The sequence below is a fragment of the Lissotriton helveticus genome, chromosome 7, assembly GCF_964261635.1.
Source record: "Lissotriton helveticus chromosome 7, aLisHel1.1, whole genome shotgun sequence".
Classification (NCBI taxonomy): domain Eukaryota; kingdom Metazoa; phylum Chordata; class Amphibia; order Caudata; family Salamandridae; genus Lissotriton; species Lissotriton helveticus.
Window position 1 is genome coordinate 1,250,702,012 of NC_136068.1, and position 24,566 is coordinate 1,250,726,577.

Consider the following 24,566-nt stretch of genomic DNA (forward strand, 5'->3'; position numbering starts at 1 on the left):
CAGAGGAAATCACAGTGGCCTTGATGGCAGTGCCCCTGGGGTGGACGGCCTAACTGTCTCATTTTATAAGGAATACAAAGATATTCTCATTCCACACCCGGCTGCGCTCTTTGAGAAGATTAGCGAGAGCGGCCAGATGCCGCCCTCGATAAGAGAGAGGCGCTTATTGTCGCTATCTTGAAGCCTGGTAAGTCGCCTACTGAGTGTGTTCGTATCGTCCACAGTCACTTTTGAATGTGGACGCCAAGCTTGGCGAACCAGCTGGCCCCCTTGGTGCCGCTGCTCGTGGCGCCAGAGCAGGCCAGGTTCATACCGAGCAGGAACTTAATCTATAACATACGAACGGTTTTTGGTGCAATTCAGCACACGAGGCAGGATGTCCGGGCAGTAGCTATATTCCTTGATATGGAGAAGGCATTCGACTCGATCGAATGGAAATTTATGCATCAAGTGTTGATAAGGATGGGGGTGGGAGAAGTGTTTTTGCAAATGGTGAAAGTATTATACACTAATAAGTTGGCCAGAAAAAAACTGGGTGATATGGTTACGGACAAAATTCCTATCACTAAAGGCACACATCAGGAGTGTCCGCTTTCTCCGATACTTTATGCGCTTGTTGCGGAGCCTCTGGCTTGCGCACTTAAAGAATACCACAGACACTGGGGAATCCGTTTCCCGGGGTATCAGTTGATCGTTTCTACTTATGCTGATGACACACTGCTCTATATTCGGGATCCCGAGACTAACCTCTCCCCTGTCTTGCGCGACGTGGTCAAATTCGGAGCTTTGTCCAGCTTACATGTTAACTGGACCAAGTCGATCAATTTCCCACTAACCCCTGTCTCTGTTCCCTTCACTCCTGATTTTCACCTGAGGTGGACAACGGACCCGGTGTGATACTTAGGAATTAAGGTACATACTGACTTCAAGGCGGTGTTTCACTGGAAGAGGCAGTCACTACTTGAGAACTTAGGTAGCGATCTGGCGGAGCCACCTGAACTGTCTGCCCTCACATATATAATTAGAACGGACGCGCCCAATCATATCATCTCAAAGCTGTACAAGATTACGCAGAGTTACCGCTCCAACCCCTATACGAAAGCGAGATTGGCATGGCAGGTGGACCTGGGGGTAGATATAGCTGATGAGATGTGGAAATACTGCTGTGAGAGCACAAAGCTCATCTCCCTGAACAGGCGGCACAGGTTAATCCATTTAAAATTTCTCAACAGAGTTTATTATTCTGCGGAGAGACTGCACAGGTGTGGGTTACGCAACACTGTGGGATGTGAGCGTTGCGGTGCAGAAGGGCTGATTTCTTTCATCTTGCGCAGTTATGTCCAGGGATTGCTAATTTCAGGATATAGATTTTTAAACTACTAGGCAATATTATTGAAAAGCCACTAACCCCAGACCCCTTACTTGCTTTGCTTTGATACTTCAAACCCTTGCCCACAACAATAAGGAGATTACCCGATATGGGGCTGCTGATGTAGGATTGCGGTTTGTTGGTCCCATAGCCCGCTCCCCACAGTAGCTAGCTGGTCGAGACATATGATTTATTGTGGTACTTAGACCGAGACCTACAGTGAACTGCTTCCCCCAAGAAAATTGCCTGAACAACTTTTGGGGATTGTATAGGATATACCTTGCTACTAAAGATAAAGATGCCGGCCACGGGGCCTCCGTGAGAGATGCTGAATGAGCTTGCTCGCTATGTCCCTATGGTTGCATTCACAGACAATGTGTTGGGGATATACTTTATCCTACTGTTCTAGAGAGCAGTTACCTGCTTTGGAAGTTACAGAAGTGGTAGACATATATAAATTGTTGTTACTGCTGGTTGTTCTTGGCATTTTGCGAGTACACTTTGTCTTTCAAGATCCTGAGACATGGATGGCTCGTTGTTGCATGGCAATGTTTCATGATACACACCATGATTGCTGAACGGTATTCACTGCTGTACACTGTAATTCTTGTAAGCCCTGGATTTGGTCTCTGTACTTTAATTTATGTTTAATTTTCTTTGATTTGTTGTGTTGTTCTTCCTTTTTGCATTCATAAAAAATCAATAAAATAAAATAAATAAAACATATGATATATGTGATATTCTCTAGAGGTTCTGCACTTTGTCATCAACTACTCTACTCATCAACAATGTATCAACTTTCTGACATGTGTACTGCTGTGTTGGTATGTAGTTTGAAATGCTTCTAATATCAATAAATACAAATACAAAACAAAGTTTAACCTTGATACCTAGATATATGAATGGGAATCTATAAAAAATAAACAAGAGAAAGGACACCGAATCCTGGGTATAATAAATTGGATGCCAGGATCTATTGTTTAGTCTAGATATGGAGACACGTGTACTGGATTCCATCTTAAATTTGTAGCATGCATAATAAAGCTTTGGAATTGCACTGCAAATAAATATTGAACATAAAATTGCTGAAGGAGGCAGGCAACAGACCACAACCCAATTAGACACAAAAGTAATATATTACGGTGTAGTGAAACAGGGCTCAATCTAAAGCACAAGAAATTATGTAATTTGGATGTCCAAGGACATTGCTAAAGTGAAGTAACAAATATTAAAAAACTTACTCTGATCAGCATAATTTTTGGATTTCATTTCAAGCTGTCGTGTTTGCGATTCTAAAGTTTCCACTTTGCCTTGCAAATCTTTTTTTTCTTGTTCCTGGGAATCTTCAAATTCAATAAATTTCTGGAATACAAATCAGTTTTAATTAAACCTAGCTCAAATGGTGCTACTATTGAAACCATGCTTAAAAAAAATACAGTGCACACTAATAAGATTCAATGCTTGTCTATTATACAACCTATATGGCTAACATAATGTTACATAAGAAATAACAAAGCTCAACCAACCAGAGAAAACCTTTACTTTTAATGTCAACGTACTTATTTACAACATAGTGATTTGTGTAGGAATGTGTTACCAACATTAAAAACAAGCACTGGCAAAACCAATAGGTCTCAGCAATGCCCAAACTATTGTCCTTGTCAATGTGAATGTCTTTTAGCCATGTTGTCTAGCAGCACATCGGCTATTTAGCATGGCTGAAAGTTACTGAAAGCCCAGAATCACAGGATGTTGAGCCAACACACATGGGCATCCGCAGAAATTTTTCCAGAGGGGGCTAACCTGGCAAACGAAGGGGCGTGGCTAGTGTTAATCAATAGGGGCGGGGCTAAAATGGCAGACAATCAGGATCGGGTAATGCTCAGGCCAAGCTGAGAAAAAAAAGTGGTGAATTCTGCATTTGAAACTGGACAACAATCAGAGCACACTTATAAACCCTAATATTACCCCCCTGGCACCTTAAAACTCATACATTCCCTGGTCCCTAAAAGTAGCCCCCTGGCACCCCAAAATCCATAACTCATACCTGCCCTGACCCCTAAAATTGTCCCCCTGGCACTCCAAAACCCATACCCGCCCTGAACCCTAATATGCCCCACCTTGCAACCCAAAACCCATACCCACCCTGAACCCTAAAATTACACCTGGCACCCCAAAACCCATATCCACCCTGAACCCTAACATTTCCCCTGGCATCCCAAAACCCATACCCGCCCTGAACCCTAAAATTACCCCTGGCACTCCAAAACTCATACACACCTTGAACCCTAAAATTATCACTGCCACCCCAAAACCCATACCCACCCTGAACCCTAAATTTGCTCCACTGGCATCCCAAAAGCTGAAGGCTACGGGGCAGATTTACAAGCCAACTGGCATGGGTGCAAATTCAGGACAGCGAGTGTAAAAATTCAGGACAAAGGGTCAAAATTCAGGATAAAAATTCAGGACAGCGGGTCAAAATTCAGGACAAAAGGTAAGGTTTACAGACATACTATTGCGCAACCTTCTCTGATGTAAGTAAGTAAATAAATAGACAACCACTAAAGTACAAGTGAAAATAAGTTTATATTAGGATGAGACAATTGTGCACTGCATGGTTTGTCAGTATATGCGCAGCTTTAAGCAAATGTGCAGGCCTTTTTCTGGTAACAAAACCGCCCCCACCTTTCCAGCTCCCAGAGAAAACACCTGATGCCCGGTCCGGCCAGTCTGGCCTTGATATCACCCTCCAATGGCGCCCCTCATCTTCACATAGACCCTCTTTCATGTGTATTTAATTTCTTCTATAGTGCTACTCATCCCAAGTATGTGGGGCAGAGTTTTGGAGTGCGTTACAACACACACATATAAAGAGACTATCACTCATATAAATGGGAAAGTCAATGTATAGGAAATGTTGCTTAAGATAATGGGGCTTACAATGTGTAATCTTACTTTCATCCATCATTCAGTCTTTCACCATTCATTCTGTCCCTCCATCTGTGTGCCCAACAATGTCCATATTCATCCATTTACAAACCGATCCATCACGTTTCCTTCCATCCATCATTTCACTTATCTATCCCTCAATCCACCCTTTTACTCATACATCATCCATCTACCCTTTCACCCTATCCATCCATTAACTCATCCATCCAGCCATTCACCCGTTCAGTCATCCATTTACCCCTTCCTCTTTCAATTCCCCTTTCACTTAGCCATCCATCCTTCCATCCACCCTCCCATCCATCTACTCATCGACTCATGAATCCATCCATTGAACCTATCATTCATCCATTCTTTCACAGATCCATCCACCCTTTCACTCCTTCACTCATTGATCCCTCCTTGTGTCCATCTACCTGCCCTTTCACTCACTCATCCAGCCTTACATCCACCCTTTCACTCACCCGTCCATTCATTCAACCTTTCACTTATCAATTCATCAATCCACCGTTGATTTATCAATTCATCAATCCATCAATCTTTTCACTCATCCATCCACACATTCACTCGCCCATCATTCACCCTTTCACTCATCCATCCATCCATCCATCATTTCACTCATCTATCCAGCCATCCATCCACCCATCCCTTCACTTACTTACTCACTCACCTTTTCACATTAATTATGAGACCTATCAAGAACTCCACCCTTGCTGTAGCTCCTAAAGCAAGGGGTGGGGTGGAGCAGGGTTCACTATGCCCCTGCACATAGGCAATCAGAAAAAGTGGAAGGCATGAGTCATACATGATGCACAGTGCCTTGACCTGGGGCGAATAACATGGTGTTGTTTCCAGAGCGTTAAGTGGGATGAAAAAACTGGGGGGGTCTCGCCAAAAGGGTGTTTGATGTAATAAAATGCGTGGCTTAAAACACATAAGCTAAAAATCTGTACTTAATATAATGTGCCGCCCAACTGGTATTTTTGTTGCTTCCACCATTGCATCCAGATATATAATACAACAAGTAACGTTACACTTGGATATACTATAACTATAATCCTTTCCTTTCAACTTCTTTCACCGCCTTCCTTTGGCTAACTGGATTCTCACCTAACAGCAGCATGAGCGTTTTTGCACTTCCATGTGACAGAATGCCCTGCCCTGGACTGAGGCTGTAGGAGGCCACCACATGCTGTGCCAGCCCAGACTGACCCATTGTCATTCTGTATGTAGCAATCGCCCCCACACAGAATGATAATAGGCGGGGTGGGGCTGCTCTTGTGCACAGGGGAGTGCGAGGTGGCCCCATCAGGGAGCGGAGGCCTTTTGCAGGGAACAACTCTGTTCCCTTCAATGCCTAAAGGCGGACAATTGGATGTTGTCCTGCCTGAGGATGAGCCCCGGCGTCAGGCCTCCCTCCGGGATGCATTAGTGCACATGGGCGCGCGCACAGGGGGCAAGGAGAGGCGCTCCAGGGGGGAGCAAGCGCCCCTCCTTGCCCCCCCTGCGGACACCCATGCACACCACACACAAAACCACAACCACACACACACACAAAACTACACACACACACAACCACAAACACACACAACCATACACACAACCACACACACAACACACACAACCACACACCCACACACACACAAAACCACAACACCACACACAACCCCACACACACACAACCACAAACACACACAACCACACACACAACCACACACACATCCACACAACCACGCACACAACCACATACACAACCACACACACATCCACACAAACATACACACAGCCACAACCACGCCAACCACGCCAACCACACACAACCACACACACACGCGCACAACCACACAAACACAACCACACACACACACCACAACCACACATAACTACACACACAACTACACACACCACACCCAAACCCACAACCACACACACAACCACACACACCACACCCACAACCACACAACCACACACAACCACACACACCACACCCACAACCACACAACCACACACAACCACACACAACCACACACAACCACACACAACCACACACAACCACACAACCACACAAAACCACAACCACACAAACCCACAACCACACACACACCGACACACACAGAACCACAACCACACTAACACAACATCCACAACCACACACATACTAACACAACCACAACAACACCCACAACCACACACACAGCCACACACACAACCACACCCACCGAACCACAACCACACAACCACACAGGACCACACACAGAACCACAACCACACACAACCACACAGACACAACCACAACCACACAGACCCAACCACACACAGAACCACACACACACACAACCACACGGAACCACCAAACACAACCACACACACAGCCGCACACACAAACACAACCACACACCCATAACCACACAGACACAACCACAACGACACAACCACACACAACACACACACAACCACACGCGCAACCACACACACAACCACAACCACACACACAACCACACACACAACCACACACACACACACAACCACACACACAACCACACCCAATCCCACAACCACACACACACCCACACAACCACACAACCACACAACCACACACACAAAAAAAACACACCCACAAACACACAACCACACATAAAACCACACAACCACACACACAACCACAACCACACACACACTAACACAACCACACACAACCACACACACAACCACCCACACTCAACCACACCCACGCAACCACAACCACACCCACACAAAACCACACACACACAACCATACACAACCACACCCACACACAACCACACACAGAACCACACAGCAACACCACACAGCAACACAACCACACACACACGCAACCACACACGCAACCGCACACCCACAACCACAAACCCACACCCAAAACCACACCCACACAACCACACCCAAACAACCACACACACAAAACCACACACACAAAACCACACACACAACCACACCACACACAGCCACACCACAACCACACACACAACCACACACACAACCACACACGCAACCACACACGCAACCACACGCGCAACCACAACCACGCACACAACCACACACAAAAACCACCCACAACCACACCCACACAGACATCCACACACACAACCACGCCGAACCACTCACATAACACACACATCCACACACACACAAACGACACACGCACAACTACACACAACCACACCCACAACCACACACCCACAACCACACACAACCACACCACACACAGCCACACCACACACAGCCACACGTGCAACCACAACCACACACACAACCACACACAACCACACATCCACACACACAACCACGCCAAACCACTCACACAACACACACATCCACACACACACACAAACCACACACGCACAACTACACACAACCAGACACACACAACCACACCCACAACCACACACCCACAACCACACCCACACCACACAACCACACACACACAACACACACAACCACACACACCCACACACACAACCACTCAGAAACACACAACCACAACCACACACACACCCGCAACAAAAGATTTTATGAAAAATTTACACATCACCCTGTTTTTTTGGCTGTCAGCTGTGAAAAGGAGACCAATATTGTCCCCATTTTTATTATTCTGTATCCTCGGTTCAATTCTGGGGTGCTTTTTTAACTTGTCTCTAGTTCATTGCAAATCTTACCGTTACTAATTCAAATTGTGTTAGCTTTGGCTTATTTGCAATGCAAACTTTATCTCTATAAGTTGCTGTAACAAGCTGCAAGTCTGCTACGGAAGCCCATTAATTTGCTAATTATTTTCCACATAAGGTTGCAAAACCATAAAGTGGAGTAATCAGGATTTTGAATTGTTTCTTGTTTTAAGATGTTACTCTTTCCTGCGCACCCCACTCCTGTACTAAGGTTACGAGTGACCTGGCACCCGCATTTCAGAGGTTCTTGCATCCACCCAAGTCTGGCCTGGCACTGGTGCGTCCCAGCCTGGCACACACCGGGTGAAGTACTCCGCACCTCCTTCTAGACCACCGCTCACTACTGTTTGCAGTTTGTCACTCACCCCTCACATCCCTGGCACTCGCCCTTCACCTCTCAGGCCTGGCAGTCACTTCTTGCACCTGGCACTCAACCTTCTCCCTCTCTGGCACTCAGCATTGGCTCTGCGTGACACTCAACTGTCACCTCCCTGACACTCACCCATGTCCCTCCTGGCATTCACTACTCCCCCCCCTTGGCACTCACCCTTCACCTCTATGGCATATGCTCTTCCTCCCCCTGGCCTGGCAGCTACCCTTCACCCCTTGCACTCACCCTTTCTCTCCCTGGCACTCACCCTTGACCGTCCTGACCTGGCGCTCAACCTTCACCTCGGTGGCACTAGCCCTTCACCCCCCTGGCCTGGCAGCTACCCCTCACCCCTGGCACTCATACTTCCCCCTTGACCCTCCTGACTCCGGAGGGGGGCCCCGGTCTGCCCATCGAGTATTACCAGGCATACTGAGCAAAGTTGGTTCAGCCATTGTTGCAGACTTTTAATGAGTCCTTTGATAGTGGAATATTGCCCCCTACTAGGCGCAAGGGCGATATTTGCATGATCCCGAAGCTGGGTGGGGATGTTCAGTACCCAGCGGCATACCGCCCATTGACAATGATCAACACAGACATTAAAATCCTATGCAAAGTGCTGGCCAAACGGCTGGGACTGCACATGGGCTACCTACTTCAGGGGGACCAGTGCAGCTTCATCCCAGGCCATAGCACGTCCATGAACATACGATTGTTGGCGCATATACTGCATGAGACGCAGGTGGCCCCTGAGGAGATGGCACTGGTCTCTATTGACCTTGAAAAAGTGTTTGAGACAGTGCACTAGGGATCTCTGTTGGAAACCCTTGGAAGGTTGGGGATTGGACCACACTTTTGAAGGTGGGTAAAAATATTATATATGAACCCTGTGGTACGTGTGCAGCTGGGCCAAACCAGGTCAGTGCAGTAGTTGCTGGGGCGAGGTACGCAGCAGGGATGCCCTCGGTCGCCGCTGCTGTTGGTTCTGGCCATTGAGCACACCACGGTATGGGCAAGACAAGACCTAGGTCGTTGGGGAAAACACATTGAGAATGTTACACACCTTATCTCATTGTATGCGGATGAAGCGATGTTCTATGTTACGTCCCCACGTGAGGCTATAACGAAATGCTGCTGTTGTTGGACCAATTTGCGGTATACTCTGGATTGTGCATCAATAGGCGCAAGTCCTTGACGTTCCCCCTGGCAGGAGAGAGTGTAGGGAGGAGGAGCTGCCTAGTTTGGGTGTGAGATAGGAGATGGACCACTTTAGATACCTGGGGGGGGCAGGGTGCACACGGGGACGCTAAGTTTTTTCAGCTGAATATATCCAGGGTAGATGAAACACTGAAGCTCTCTGTGGACTTTTGGGATACGCTGCCACTGTCCCTAATCGGTAGAATGGTTGTGGCAAAGATGGTGATGCTACCGAGATGTTTGTATGTCTTGCAGAATGCGATGCGCCAGATCCCTGCAACAGTGTTTCGACAGCTGAACTCCCTCTTGGTATCCCTGTTTTGGGCGGGGAAGTGCTACAGAGTAGCGTTGCAGGTGCTTTTGAAGCGGTATGAAAAAGAGGAGCTAGGGGTGCCTAGGTTTGATCTTTATTATTACGCTGTGCACCTTCAGCATACTGTGCAATGGTTGGATGAGGGTAATAACTGAGAAAATCGCTTACTTGGCGGTCGGGTGCAACCAGAGAACTGGCCTGCGATTTTGATGGAGGGTGCTGGGGTGAGTGCAGAACTACCATATGTGGTTCGGCAAACAGCCTTCCTGAGGGAGAAAGTTGTGGAAAGAGTGTTGAGTGTGGGCTCCCTTTCACCTGGAATTGCCTATTTAGGCAGTTAGTTCCAGTGCAAAGGATGGTGGAGAGCATGTCTTTCCAGGCTTGGAGGGAGGGTTGCTGCATGGTTTTGGCAGACTTGTACGTGAATGACACCTTCCTTACCTTTGAGCAGGCGTGCAAAGAGTTTGACTTGGGGCAGGGGAAATATCTTCAATACGCAGGCCTGGTGGAGCTGGTCAAAGTCACATAGCCCACTTGCCCAGACATACCCCAGACCCTAGACATATTGTAAACGTGTGGCGGTGGGTGTAGACTGGTGTCATTGTTGTATAAGGCCATAAGGGTGGATTCGGGATCTCTAGCCCTTAGGGCATGGGAGGCATGGAATGAGGACTTGCAGGTACCATTGCCGGAGAAGGATTGGGTGAGAGTATGTACACTAACGCATAAGATGTCTTGTAATGCCCGGTTGAAGCTACTGCACAATACATTTTTACAGCGGGTGTATATGACCCCTGTGAGCCTCCACCGTATCCCGGTCACATGAATGCCCTAGTTGTCACAGGGCCCATTCAAGGTTCATGCACCTGGCGCGGGAATGCCCAGTAGTACACCAATATTGGGTTACTGTAGTAGCAAGACTCTGAAGGGGTGGAAACATTACTATAGGTTATGCCAGAACAGTGTTTCTTGGGGCTGGTATCGCAACGCAAGAAAAGGAAAACGGCCAATAAGTTACTACAGCTAGCATTGGTGTTGGTCAAACAGAGGGTGGCAAATTGCTGGATGGGTGAGCGGGCTCCAACGTTCGTGAGTTGGATAAGAGATGTGGGAGAGTGGTCCCTGGCAGAGGACCTGCATATGAAAGCCTCTCGCAGGGATTAAAAGTTAGAGGAGGACATTGTAATCTGGAGAGACTTATGTAGGGAATTGTTAAATCTAACGGGGACTGGCTGTGAGCAGGATGGTGGGTCTGATAGTAGCAGTAGCAAGTAAATGTTGGTGCTTGTGACAACCATAATTGTGTTTGACGCTGGGTTTGGTTTGCTGCTGTGCCATGAAAGTGTAAAGTATATCTAATTGTGAAATGTGTTTAGGATTCAAATGAATTTATGGAATTAAATTGATGGATATCATCTCGAAGGATTCTGTTTATGACTGCTCAGGTATGGTGTGAACATTTTCTAAATAAAGTTGATTTAAAAAAACATAGGTATGTGCGTTATTTTATACATAGTTACCTCAGAGTGAAAGACTAACAAAATAGTTACAAATTATTTTGTTACATTTAGCCATGGCTTTGACTCAAGGACCCAGCCCCACTACACTCAGAATCACAGTTCACATAATGTTTATGGTCTGGCTTGACAGTGCAGCTGTCGCCAGACAATTAAGTGAGAATCACCAAGGGAGGGACTTTGGCTCTGCCCACATATTGGAATCCAGGAGTACATGATTAGATTGGTCGTGAGTAATATGCTTTCTCTGAAAGTGCTTGTGTTGTGCTCCAATTGGCTGTTGGAGAGTTTTCCTTCTACTAAAAGCGATGCCACATTGAACAAGCATTGAAAATGCAATAGGTCTCGCAATAGAAGAGTTTGACCTTTTCGTTTTGCAAATGGATGAGTGGCGTTGCGTGGATGAGTGGCGTTGCGTGGATGAGTGGCGTGTGTGAGTGGCGTTGCGTGTGTGAGTGGCGTTGCGTGGATGAGTGGTGGATGTGGTGGTGGATGCGGTGGTGAAGTGGTGGTGGATGTGGTGGATGTGGTGGTGGATGTGGCGTTGGATGTCATGGTGGATGTGGTGGTGGATGTGGTGGTGGATGTGGTGGTGGATGTGATGGTGGATGTGATGGTGGATGTGATGGTGGATGTGGTGGTGATGGATGCGGTGGATGTGGTGGTGGTGGATGCGGTGGATGTGGTGGTGGTGGATGTGGTGGATGCGGCGGTGGTGGTGGATGGGGTGGTGGTGGTAGTGGTGGATGGGGTGGTGGTTGTAGTGGATGTGGTGGTGGATGTAGTGGTGGTGGGTGTGGTGGTGGTGGGTGTGGTGGTGGTGGGTGTGGTGGTGGTGGTGGATGCGGTGGTGGTGGATGTGGTGGTGGTGGATGTGGTGGTGGTGGATGTGGAGGTGATGGTGGATGTGTTGGTGAAAGCACAAGGAGGCAATAAGGCCTCAAAGGGTGCCTGGCATAACACCCTCTTCCCCTATTTCCACCCCCAAAAAGATTCCGCTGACCACATAAACCCATTACTGACGTGCCAAAGTCTAACCCAGTATAAGTATACCCTACGTGGTTTTCAAACAGTTGGTGTGCAGGGGTATAGAAGCTGAAATTAAGAACAGAAGAGGACTGGGATGGATAAGCAAGGTCGGAGGTCAAACATGCCATCTCAAATTCTTTCGGGGTGGGGGCAAGGAACGCACGGCAGGAAGTGTCGGCCTGTGTCAAAGCAGCAGCCAGCTGGGAGATGAGCACGTGCCTTTTGGGGGTGGGCTGTTACAGAGAGTGCTCACGTGACCTTCCTCAACACAAACAATGCGCATTCAAACCCTCCAGGGGAGGGGTGGGCGTACTTGGACCAGGAGGTTAATTGCGGCTGGCAAGTGGCACGCTATTTTAATACAATATGGAGTTTTGTGCAACGTGTGAGTTTGGGCTGCGGGGGACTGTGGGAGTAGGCAGCAAAAATGCTTGTTAGTATGGAGTGCTAAAAGGTAATATGCGAGAAAGTTATTTCAAAAGAATTGTGTGTGTGAAGGAAGATTGTATGGGTGAATGGCAGAGTATGGATAAGGAAGAGTGGGGGGCAAAAGATATAAGAGCAGCAACTTGTTGATAGTAAAGTTATGGAAGGCAAAAGGAATGTGAGCATATTTGTAGAGGCGAACTAAATTGTTTTTGTGTGTTGTCGTGAAATAACTAACAATTGTAGCATTGTAATAACATATAAAAACAAGTAAACAATAATGAGAAGTAGTAGAAATACAAAAGTTGCAGTACAGCTCCAAATTGTTATATTAAAATGGATGCTGTAGTAGGTAGAGACAGGGAGGGAGAGAAGAAGATAGTAGCAGTTGCGTAAGAGTAAGGTAGTATTGTGTGCAAATGGTATGATGTATTATAAAAAAAAAATAAGGGCTTAATGGAGAAAGGGAGGGTTAAGAGCACGAAAGATGGCAAGCAAATAGTAGTGGCATGTAGCTAAAGCAGAAGGGACTCAAGAAAAAGGGAGGTAGGGAGGGAGAAAGCAGGAAGTGCAGTATGGTAAAGTGTTAGTTTGTGTTAAAGCAAATAGTAGCAGATGCACTGAAGGCGCCTTGCAGTCTGTATTTTTTTTTTGTGCAAGTAAATGGTCCGGTATTTAATTAAAATAAAAGAAGGGACTTGTAGGACACAGGATGAGAGGAGCGCACAGGACGTCAAGCAAATAGTAGCAGATGCATCGAAGGTGCCTTCCAGTCTGACAACACAGAATAGATGGTGAGGTAGATTAGGTTAAGGAGAGGCCGCGCATGAAGTAATGAAGCGGACGCGCTTTGTGGTGGGGGAGGGGGGTGCATCTGTTCTGTGAAAGTGTTCATGAGTCTGTATGAAGGGGCTTATATGTTTGTGTGTGAATTTTATAGTTGTCAAATTCTTTGTAGTTGAGAGAGGCAAACAGAAAATACAGAATGACAGAAAAGAGGACGGGTGAAAAGGAAAGCAAAAAAGAGACGGAACCAGCTTTGCAAAGGGGCAGATGGAAATGATCTAGACAAAAGACGAGAGGGAAACCTGAGCAATGCAGGCAGAGAGAGAGTGAGGGTTCGAGAAAAGAATGAGGCGTTGCGGTTCTCTTTCTCCCTCTGGTCCCTCCTACCTGGGATGATCCCTCGCTTGTGAAAAAGGGAGAAGAAACGGTTTTCACGTGAAAGGGCATGTTTTGGGATCAACTTCAACTACACACGTGCAAATTGTGAGATCGGGAAATGCATTGTGTCATTCCTTCAGAGGAATAAATGGAAAAAATGCTTCCGTGCGGCAGCGCTGATTGAGCCGAGTATGTAAGAGGAAAACAGCTTAGGGAGCCACTAGAAGCTTTGCCTTCATCCAGAGCGATTCTGGCGGGCTGAGATTGGGAGGGTTTCAGCGCTGCTAACTTTTCGCTGGGATTTCACGTGGTGCGTGCGCACACAAAGAAGGGAGGGGTAGTGAGAGAGAGGAAGGGGGAGAAGAGAGGGGGTAGTGGTACACGAGTGCAAATTGTGAGATTGTTAAAAGCATTGTGTCATTTCTTCAGAGGAATAAGTGACTCCGGGGAAAAGGGAGGGGGCGGAGCGGAGAGGAATAAATGGAAAAAAATGCTTCCGTGCGGCAGCGCTGATTGAGCCGAGTATGTAAGAGGAAAACAGCTTAGGGAGCCACTAGAAGCTTTGCCTTCATCCAGAGCGATTCTGGCGGGCTGAGATTGGGAGGGTTTCAGCGCTGCTAACTTTTCGCTGGGATTTCACGTGGTGCGTGCGCACACAAAGAAGGGAGGGGTAGTGAGAGAGAGGAAGGGGGAGAAGAGAGGGGGTAGTGGTACACGAGTGCAAATTGTGAGATTGTTAAAAGCATTGTGTCATTTCTTCAGAGGAATAAGTGACTCCGGGGAAAAGGGAGGGGGCGGAGCGGGTAAAAAAAAAAAAAACAAGACGGAGGGAAGGCAGAGAAGGGGAGGGGGGAGGAGAAATGCGACACGGCGGGCAGGGGAGGGGGCGGAGCGGGGAGAGGGTGTGAAAGCAGCAGGGGTCTGGAGTGCGGCTGAGGGAACTTAAGAAATGCGACACGGCAGGCAGGGGAGGGGGCGGAGCGGGGGTGTGGGAGGAGTGCGCCTGAGGGAAAATACATGCAAGGCAGGCGGCTGGGGGCATGTGCACGCGCTTTTAAGCTCAATGCGCATGCGCATTGAGCTTGAATTTCACGGGCACTGCAAGGAATCGCCACGATTCCTTGCAAGTTGGTTAAAGACTGTTTAAGCCCCCATAGTCTCGCAAGCTCGATGCGCATCGACAGGCGAGACCTAAAAACGATGAAGTGCCAGAATACAAAGAAACCCAAGATAATTCTGCAGTCTAATTGTGTTTGCATCTCGCCTGGTGCCCACAGAGTTCCTTTACGCATGCCTTGTTATGTTATTTGTTTTGGGGGATTTGCAGCATGGTGAAGAGTGTTTCTGTTCTTTTAGAGTAGTTGTAGGTTGCGCTGCAGGGCACAAATTAATGTGCACTGATAATGGCATCACCTAATAATAGCATGCTTTCTTCAATACAGATGCTGGTGGATCCACCATGCATACCGCACCAGCAGTAGTTGAACCCCTTTAATGTGTAGGGAGGTAAGGGGCTAGGAGGCAAGTGAGCCCTGTTTAGAAGCCGGTCTGCGGGTTTATTTAGGGCGGATACTGATAAAAGGGACAAGACTTAGGACCAGATGTAGGTAATCTCAATTTACCTATTCTTAAATACCGAATTTTACCGATTCGGTATTTAAGAATAGGTAAATGGGATGTAGATAATTTTTCGGTAACAATTACCTTATCGGTAAGATTCGGTAATTAAAAATCGGTATTTACCGATTCGGTAAATACCGATTCAGTAATTCCCGTTTATTCCTATGGGCCTGAAGGCCCATAGGAATGAATGGGAATGAATGGGAATTACCGATTCGGTATTTACCGATCGGTAAATACCGAATCGGTAAATATCGAATCTGTAATAAGGGGAACCCTTTCAAGGGTGGCAGGGTGTCACATTGACACCCTGTTGCACCCCTGAATAGTGCATGGGTGCACATATACATGCCCTAAGGGCATGTGTGTCTGCCACATGTCACTGAATAAAAAGCACAAAATTGCTTTTTAAAAGGCATTCGGGATTTATCACCAACTAATGGTTGGTGGTAAATAACGAATCCTTAAATGTAATAAAAAGCACTCACTTGAGTGCTCTCTACATTCAGGATTCGGTAATTTACCGAATGGGTATGTTAGGAATTCGGTAATTTACCGATCCCTTAAATTACCGATTCGGTAAATTACCGAATCCTACAATTTGGCCACCTACATCTGAAAAGCCTAATTCCGGTCGGTAACGGTCGAAATTCGGTAATTTCGGGCGTTACCGACCGGAATTAGGCTTCCTACATCTGGCCCTATATTGATAAGGTAGCCCTTGGGAAGCTGAAGCGGATACACTATGGGGAAGTATACAAACATTAAGACAGCCGACCATACCTCCTGGTCGCACACAGCAGAGTCCATATAATGTACTGTACACAAACATTATATCCAATTTAAAACATTTCATTTGCATACACAGCTCCTTATTCGCCCATGCATCAATGTATGCAGCATTATTCCTTGTGTACATTTAATATTGCCTACATAAACATAACCCTCACCCTCCAGACAACGCTTGGGAATTTGCTCTGTAAATTCATATTTTCTGTTTAGTCCCTGCATGGTTTGTGTATTATGGGATGGGAAGGGTTTACATGCATCACTATGCAGTGCGCAGCCCTGTACTCCGGGGACAGTCGCCAATCTCCCTCCAGTGGGTTCTGATAAAATTATGTGTGCAGAGATCCTTCTGTGGTGTGCTAGAAGTCCCTTCCTTGCTGTCTTGTGAATGTGGCTGTACAGAGATAGGTTTATAAGTGGACAGAGCATGCTACAATTCAGCGAAGCTCCTGTTCAAGTAAAGCGTAGGTCCCTTATTTACAAAATGTCTGTGGATGGACAGATCTCCAGTAATCATGAAATTGAATAGATGTGGTTAATTGTACAGCCAGGGACATGTGCACAATGAATGCCTTGTACATGTCAAGATTAGAAGAGCACCCGAAGTGCTTACATAGGAAGAGAACCAAGAATGCAGCATCTAAAAAGGCACTATTTACAGGCCTTTATATTTACCATGTTGTTATGTTTTATACTCCATTATGCACAGTTCTGGAGTTCATAAAACTGTGTCTAATTGCTATACAATGTACACAATCACTTCCACTTTAAACTCATCAAATATCACCTGTAAATGGGGGCGTAGCTAGCCGAGCTGTGTGATGGCAGCTTTCTAAGCGTGCTCTGCCGACCGGGGCAATAATCCTCAAATTTATCCTGCAAAGACAGTTGCTGCTAGATGTACTGAACGCCAAATCTAGTGGGGGAGACTTTCGAGAATATCTTGGTCGAGCGACAGTGTCCTGCGCGACTGTAGAGCGGAGATTCGGCGGCCAGAAGGATGAGCCCATGTGCAGCTGAGTGCACGGCCGTGTGGATCGCGGCTCTGCCTTGAAAATCAAGCCCGGTGTGTCGCGGGACGCGGATGTGAGGAGGCTGTGGCCACCCGTCGGCGACCCCTGACCTTACAGACATAAGGTGTGTACTGGTGGACTAAGTGGGAACACCTGCAACCGGGGCTAAAATAAAACTTGGGATACACTCTGCTCCTGCGTTGCGAGATAGACAAGATGGCGGCGCCCGGCAGACCTGACTCCTAAAGGCTGCGGCAGAGCGGAGCAGGGCGAGTGCTGAGAGGGGCACCGAGACTGCGGAGCGGCCATCCCGGTGAGATCCTGGGGAGGCTCTGAGGCAGACGACTCGGACCAGCGGTACCAGAGGTATGAGGAGCTACGAGTGGCGGGCCTAGGATGCCCGCGGGGGCTGCCTATCTGTGACGCGACATTGCAACGCTGCGGGGATGGGCTGTACCAGGCGGTGGGGCGAACGAAGAGAGAGCGGATGATACTGCCCTCCGCTATGCATATGCGGTATGTACAGGAGATGCTGGATTAGTGCCAACTAGCTGTGCCCTACACCCCCTGGCTACCTGTTGGTCGTACAGTTGCGGGTTGGAGCTGATCGCCGGGGGCGAGCTTGCCGCGGTGACTGTGTTGAAGCGCCTGCGGCTGGAAACGCACTACAGGGGGGAAGGCCTCCCAACTGATCATCGCCCCAGTGCTTGAGGCTGACGTCATAACTCCGGGCACAGTCTGTAGCACTGCAAACGTGGCTGTGTTCTCTTGTTTTGAACTGACATCGCATTAATGCTGCTGTTATACCTGGTGCCAGCATTTATATAACTGTGTGATACGCTGCTGCTCTGATACACCTGGGCGAATTGCAGAGAGGGGGCGAGCTTTTAGTCCCTTCCTGTCTCTTGGGAGACATCACGCTATTGGAGTGACTTCCGTGAGTGCCGCCAAGAGCTCGCGTTGAGCCTGCCCTGGGATCATATTGCCCCTCTTCCTGATGACACGACTTGACAGCTGAGATCCCATTCGGGGGCATTATGGGCAAACAAGATCTGAAGCAGCCAAAGATCACATTTGATTCCAGGCGCTCATCCAGACAGGCGGAAACAGGCACAGGAACGCAGAGAGGCGCAGAACAAGACATGCAATCCGGGGCAGGAGACGACGACGTGAAGGCTCTGTTGCAAGAGCATCGATTCGAAATTGGATGCACTGGCTCAACAGTTGGACACAGTGAAAACCCAAGTGGCTGTACACAAAACGAGGCTGGACAGTCTGGAGAACCGGCAAGTGGAATTCCAAGCAGAAACCAAAGAGCACCTCCTGAATATGAACAAGCTACTAGGAATCATCCGTGAGAAGAATGATGACTTAGAAGCCCGCTCTCGCAGGAGCAACCTACGTGTTACGGGAATACCAGAGACAACAGCCATGTCAAAAATGGAAACCTACATGACGGACATGCTACATGCTCTATTTGACCCACATCTCTCTGCAGTGTTTACTGTGGAAAGAGCACACAGGACCCTAAGCCCAAAACCACCGGTGTGGAGGACGCCCCGTCCCATATTGGTCAAACTACTTAACTATCAGGATAGGGACACCATTCTGCGAGGGAGAAAGGCCAGATTACACACCAAGGCAACTAACTCCCTCTCTTTCTATCCGGACTTTACTCCGCTGGTACAGGCGGCAAGGAGGGAGTTCATACCAACCAAACGTCTGCTTATGCAGGCGAAAATACCATATTCGTTGCTATATCCGGCGAAACTAAAAAAGTGTCCCACAATGGTACAACTCACTTTTTCACAGATGCAAAAATCTGCGCATAAATTCGCCAAGCATGTTACTGGTAAGGGGGCTAAAAAGAAGAATGCTGAAACTGCCTCTCAGTCTGGAAGACTCAGTGGCAATGACTGAACTGGTGTCGAAGAAGTGGCTAATTGAGACTTATGTCCCATTGTTGAGACGGGCACTAGATGAATATCTGTATGTATGCATTACCTTTTCCGGAGTCTACACAAGTTGTGCTGTGCTTTGTTGATGGAGGCCCGATTTCTAGTCTCCCCTAAGGGCTGGCGGCATTATCTCCAAATTGCTTATATAATTTGTTCTTTAGGTGTGGCATGCACTGGCTATAACCCTGATCACCCTGCGAAAGTGGGGGAGTATGCCTGGTCTACCCTTGCCCCCAAGGGAAGGTTCCCTATGACTCTTTTGTTGTTATTTCCAGGTATGACTGGGTGGGGTAAACTACAACCTAATTGGTGGGTTGGTGTGGGTGGAGGGTGGGTATTGCTTGTTTGTTTGAGCCGAATAGCCAAATCTTCATGCACGGCAAAGTAGTGAGGCCAGTAACCTGCTGCGAACTGTTGGGATGAAATTATACCGCTATTATAATGTAATGCTACCCCAAAGTCAAAAATTTAACATTCTTACCTGGAACGTGAGAGGCTTAAATGACAGTCGTAAGGCATGCCTGGTCAATGCCTATTTAGTGAGGCATGCTATAGATGTCTGTGTCCTACAGGAAACGCACATAAACGTGACGCCACCACAGAGACTTAGAGGTAGCCGATGGGGTGAGATTCACTCTGCAATATGATTAGAGGCATTGGATGCTCAACTGTAATATGGGGAGGAGATTTCAATGCTGTGCTTTCAGATGAGGCAGATAGGAAGGGCACCGCTAGGGCGCTACATCCCCATGCGCGTATGGCTCTGTTCTGAGTTCCCCCTTCGCTGGGGGCGCTAGAGGGCGCACACACGGAATGGCCGCCTAGCTGAGTGGCTCCTGTTCCTTGGAACAATAATCCTATAATTATCCTACACTACTGGAAAGCAATGTCCCACTAAAGTTGCTTAATCGATGCAGTGAGAGACCCTCTACGATCGACCCAATCCTTGGAACGCTAGCGGCGACTGGAACCGAGAAATCGGCCTGACAGAGTTGACCGGCAGCACCCTCGGAGCCCGCGAGGTGAGGAGATCGGCCGCTGGCCAGCACGCGAGTCCGGTGCTTGCCACGAGGCGGCAGGCCCTTCCTGCGTGTTTGGCTGCGGCGTCCGAGGAGAACCTGGCGCTTTGCCCGGCGATCGGCCCCTGGCCCTACATACTGGACTGCGCTGCCTGCCAACGCTCGCTCGTCCCTATCTACGGCCTTGCATCTAGTGGAGGCGGTGCGGCCGGGCGAGGGGAGTGCTGCCGATCCCCGTATGGCCCGGACTGTGGAGTGACCTTCGGGCAAGACACCGGCACCGCTGCCCTGACCACCCGTTGTTTTCGCGGAACGGAGGACACCTGCTGGGGGCAGCGGTATCTTCATTACAGCAGACCGGGGGGAGGCGAGGTGTAATTCTCGCTGCTTACTGCCGTGTCCCGGTGCCCTGTCGGGAAGGGGGAGAAAAGGAGGACGCTGTACCTATCTCCCTGATATGAGTCACGCTGCCATAGGGGCGCGCAAAGTATCCTCGTGACCCTAGCATTTTTACTAGAACTTATTGACTTTTGGCAGGTGAGGGGACTGAGGTGACGACGCTGGGCCCTGCTCCGCCCTGGCGACCTGCCATCACTTTGCTGCATGGGCTGTTGATGTCACTGACCACATCCCTATGCTATTGAGGAGACGGAGTCCACCGTGAGATATTCTGCACGATATCGCCGGCGGCTACAGCAACATACCACTAGGTCGGTGGTAATACCTACGCATAACGCCACTGAATGTGTGCTAACCGCGACGAGCTTGCACCAGATGTCAATAGGCCCCGATCACTAAAGACAGCATTCTGTGAATACCCCCTGCTTTTTGTCACTATCCTGGCACTCACTGGCAGTTTGGACATCTCGTTGTGCGTATCTTTCCCTGACTGAGGGGTTTTCTCAACACTGAGGGACACTGAGCGTGGTGGGCTGAGGGGCGCTCATCTCGGGGTGCGCCTACTGACATCGCGGCACCTCCACCGGCTCAGAAGCGCTCACAATAACGACGGTGGACCCTGTGGCGGCGGGAAGCGAGAGGCGCGAAAGCAAGATGGTACGCCCCGAGAACCGCCAGACGAAAATTAATTTTGACAGCGCAAAAAGGGGAATGAGGACGTTTCCTGCCGAACCGGGGCCTAGCGACGCGAATTAGACTGCTACTGCATCTCCCTCTAAGGAACTGGACTTGCAACAACTATTTCAAGAGATGAGGCAGGGCTTTGCCACTGTGGTGGAGAAAGTGGACAGGATGTCCTCCAGGATGGACGCCCTAGTACATAAGGTGGACCGGCATGAAGAGCGGATCACGACAACGGAACAGCGAACCTCAGACAACGATGAAGTCACCGCATCCCATACCTCACAGCTTGCCCGCATGGATAACCTTCTACGAATTATAGCAGCTAAGAATGAGGACTTGGAAGCCCGCAGTCGCCGCAACAACATACGCGTCACAGGAATTCCGGAATCCACAGACACAGACAAGATGGAACTGTACGTGGAGAAGCTCCTCAGGGGCTCGGTAGGAGAGGATGCATTCTCACCTCAATTCATCGTCGAGCAGAAGCACAGGTCACTGGCTCCTATCCCCAAGCCCGGCATGCCGCCTAGGCCAATTATCGCTCGATTATTGAATTATCGCGATCGCGATGTGGCATTAAGAGCAGCTCGGACTCAACAGAACTTGCAATACAATGGTGTCACATTTTCCATTTATCCTGATTTCACTCCTCTAGTGCAGGAGGAAAGGCGCAAATTCATAGCTGTCAAAAAGAAGTTGCGGGATGCCCAGTTGGAATATGCCCTGCTCTACCCGGTGAAATTACGGGTGACACCAGGGAAAACATCGCTTTTTCACCAATCCACAAAAGGCTGAGGACTACTTGAAGATGATCCGCAAGGCACAGAGGAATGGTCGTGATGCCGAGGCAGACTCTGAGGATGACCCATCCTTGGTAGCCGACGGACATTGACTTGGTGTGGCCAACATGAGAAGATCTGCTATAACCCTGCACTGTTGGACTTTACCCTTACCGCACGGTCCCAGAGGGCTCGGACGCTATAATACAGAATGGGACGGGGCGTGGCTTAGCACGCAATGGCGATAGACGTGCCCGGGTAGAGCTCCGGACTGAGCTCCCCTACCCCGGGACATTTCTCCGACCCAGGCTATCCTGTTTGGCCTGAGACTGCTGGCGGAGCAGCCCGCACTTCTTGACCACCCACGGGCCGATTATCGAGAGGATCGGCCGCGGGGCTCCGCACCGAGGCCTGCGGCGCTGCCTCACCCAGCCTGCCTGAGACCCTGCTGGGCGGCGCGAGTGCGCGAGACCGCGGCTCCTTGCGGCCTACCGGGCCTCGCGCTGCGCCTTGCTGGAGGCGACCCGGCTGCTGGGGGACGCCGACCCCAGCCCTGCTACGATCGGAGCCTTCCTACTCCGGCCCCCGGAAGACCTTGGGCGGCGGGACGACGTCCCGAAGGCGGCCGGGGCCTGCGGCGGATTACGGCTGGCGGAGGCGGACCTGCGAGAGCACGGAGGCGTAAGGGCGGGAGCCTAACCCTGGACACGGCCGGCGCCGAGGTACGTGACTGGCGCGGCGGAGCCGAGATCTGAGCGGAGCCTTCCTCCATCACCTGCTCCCTGTCAGCACGCTGCCATCCGCCGCCGTCACTGGCTAGAGACCCCTGGCAACCGCGAAACCTCGAGACACAGTGAGTCGCTGAACTGGGGACACCCATACGCTGTGGGCTGCGGGGGACACTAGTAGGACACGGACATTGATATCTGCCAGCTAAGCCCCTGTGCGCCTGCGGCACCTCTGCCCTGTGAGACGCCCGAACTGTGGTGGAGGCCCGGGCGGGACACGAATTGCAGCAGGGAACGCCCTCGTGAACGGCACTACCAGGCCCACCGCACCTGGTTCCCGAGCAGACACTGGGGACGCAGGAGTGACTACGGAGCCTGCACTCATCAACGGCCGCGGCCGGCGAGGCAAGGGGCACTTGCTAACTGCTGACCACGCAGGAACGGCTTGGGGAGTCTGCAAGTCGACCGGGTGGGAAGCTACTTCTCCCCTCCCCCCACCCCTGGGACCCGCTGACGCACACCCTGGCCCTCAATTGCAACGCGACGGACCCGGAACTATAGTCTGCGCCCTCTCCACCTGGCGACGAAACTGGATTCGGTCCTGGCAGCTATGGAAAGAATGGAGGAGTCCCTCCAGCAGACGCGCGCCTCCTTAGAAACAAGGATAGATAATGTGGCAATAGACCGGACGCACCTCAGAGCTGACCACAAGAAACTACAGGAACGCACCACGACGCTGGAAGGCAAGGTGGCAACGATGGAACCGACGGTAACTCAGTCTGACAGGCACATACAGGACCTCCTCAACCGGGTGGACTTCCTGGAAGAACGCGCAGAGGATGCTGAAGGGCGGGCGAGAAGGAACAACATCCGCCTGGTGGGCATTCCGGAGAGATGGGAGGGGATGGACCCTACACAGAGAGTTGAGGACTGGCTACGTGCCCGGCTGCCGGAGGGCACACTGTCGCCCCACTTCGTGGTAGAACGTGCTCACCGCATACCCACGAAACCCCTCTCAACTGGCTCGAACCCCAGACCTATCATCCTACGAGTCCTGAACTACAGAGACCGCGATGCGATATTGAGGGAAGCCAGGAAGCTGGGGGAGGTCCGAATTGACAATACTACGGTAATGTTCTTTCCGGACTATACAGTGCAGGTACAAAGACAGAGACACTCTTTCTTAGAGGTGAAGAGACGATTGCGACAAGCTGGTCTTCAATACTCGCTGCTCTTCCCTGCCAAACTGCGGGTGGTGGCGAAAGATAGAACGCACTTCTTTGTGAACTCTGATGAAGTTGAGACCTGGCTTGACGAGAACATGCCTGACGTGCCTAGACGAGCGCACGGGACTGCCACCATGGAACGAACACGAGGGGCGCGGAGACGCCGCCGACGCAGAGCTCCCACTCCTTCCGGAGCTCGAGGAACACCGGCTCACTCTCCGTCTGCACACGAAAAGCTGCAAGGACAACAGGATGCTCTCCGCAGCGTGGCGGAAATCAGCAGCTCTCCGGCTCCATCCCCTGCCCCGCTCGT

At 49.7% G+C, this 24,566-nt stretch overlaps 1 protein-coding gene across 1 annotated transcript in view; it reads right to left on the reverse strand.

Annotated features, from left to right (window-relative positions):
• SPAG9 (sperm associated antigen 9) overlaps nt 1-24,566 on the reverse strand; it is a 2,066,870-nt gene that overhangs the window by 1,988,277 nt on the left and 54,027 nt on the right. The window contains exon 2 of the mRNA XM_078654422.1: nt 2,611-2,731. Coding sequence (XP_078510548.1) covers nt 2,611-2,731 — 121 coding nt within the window. The remainder of the gene's footprint in view (nt 1-2,610; nt 2,732-24,566) is intronic.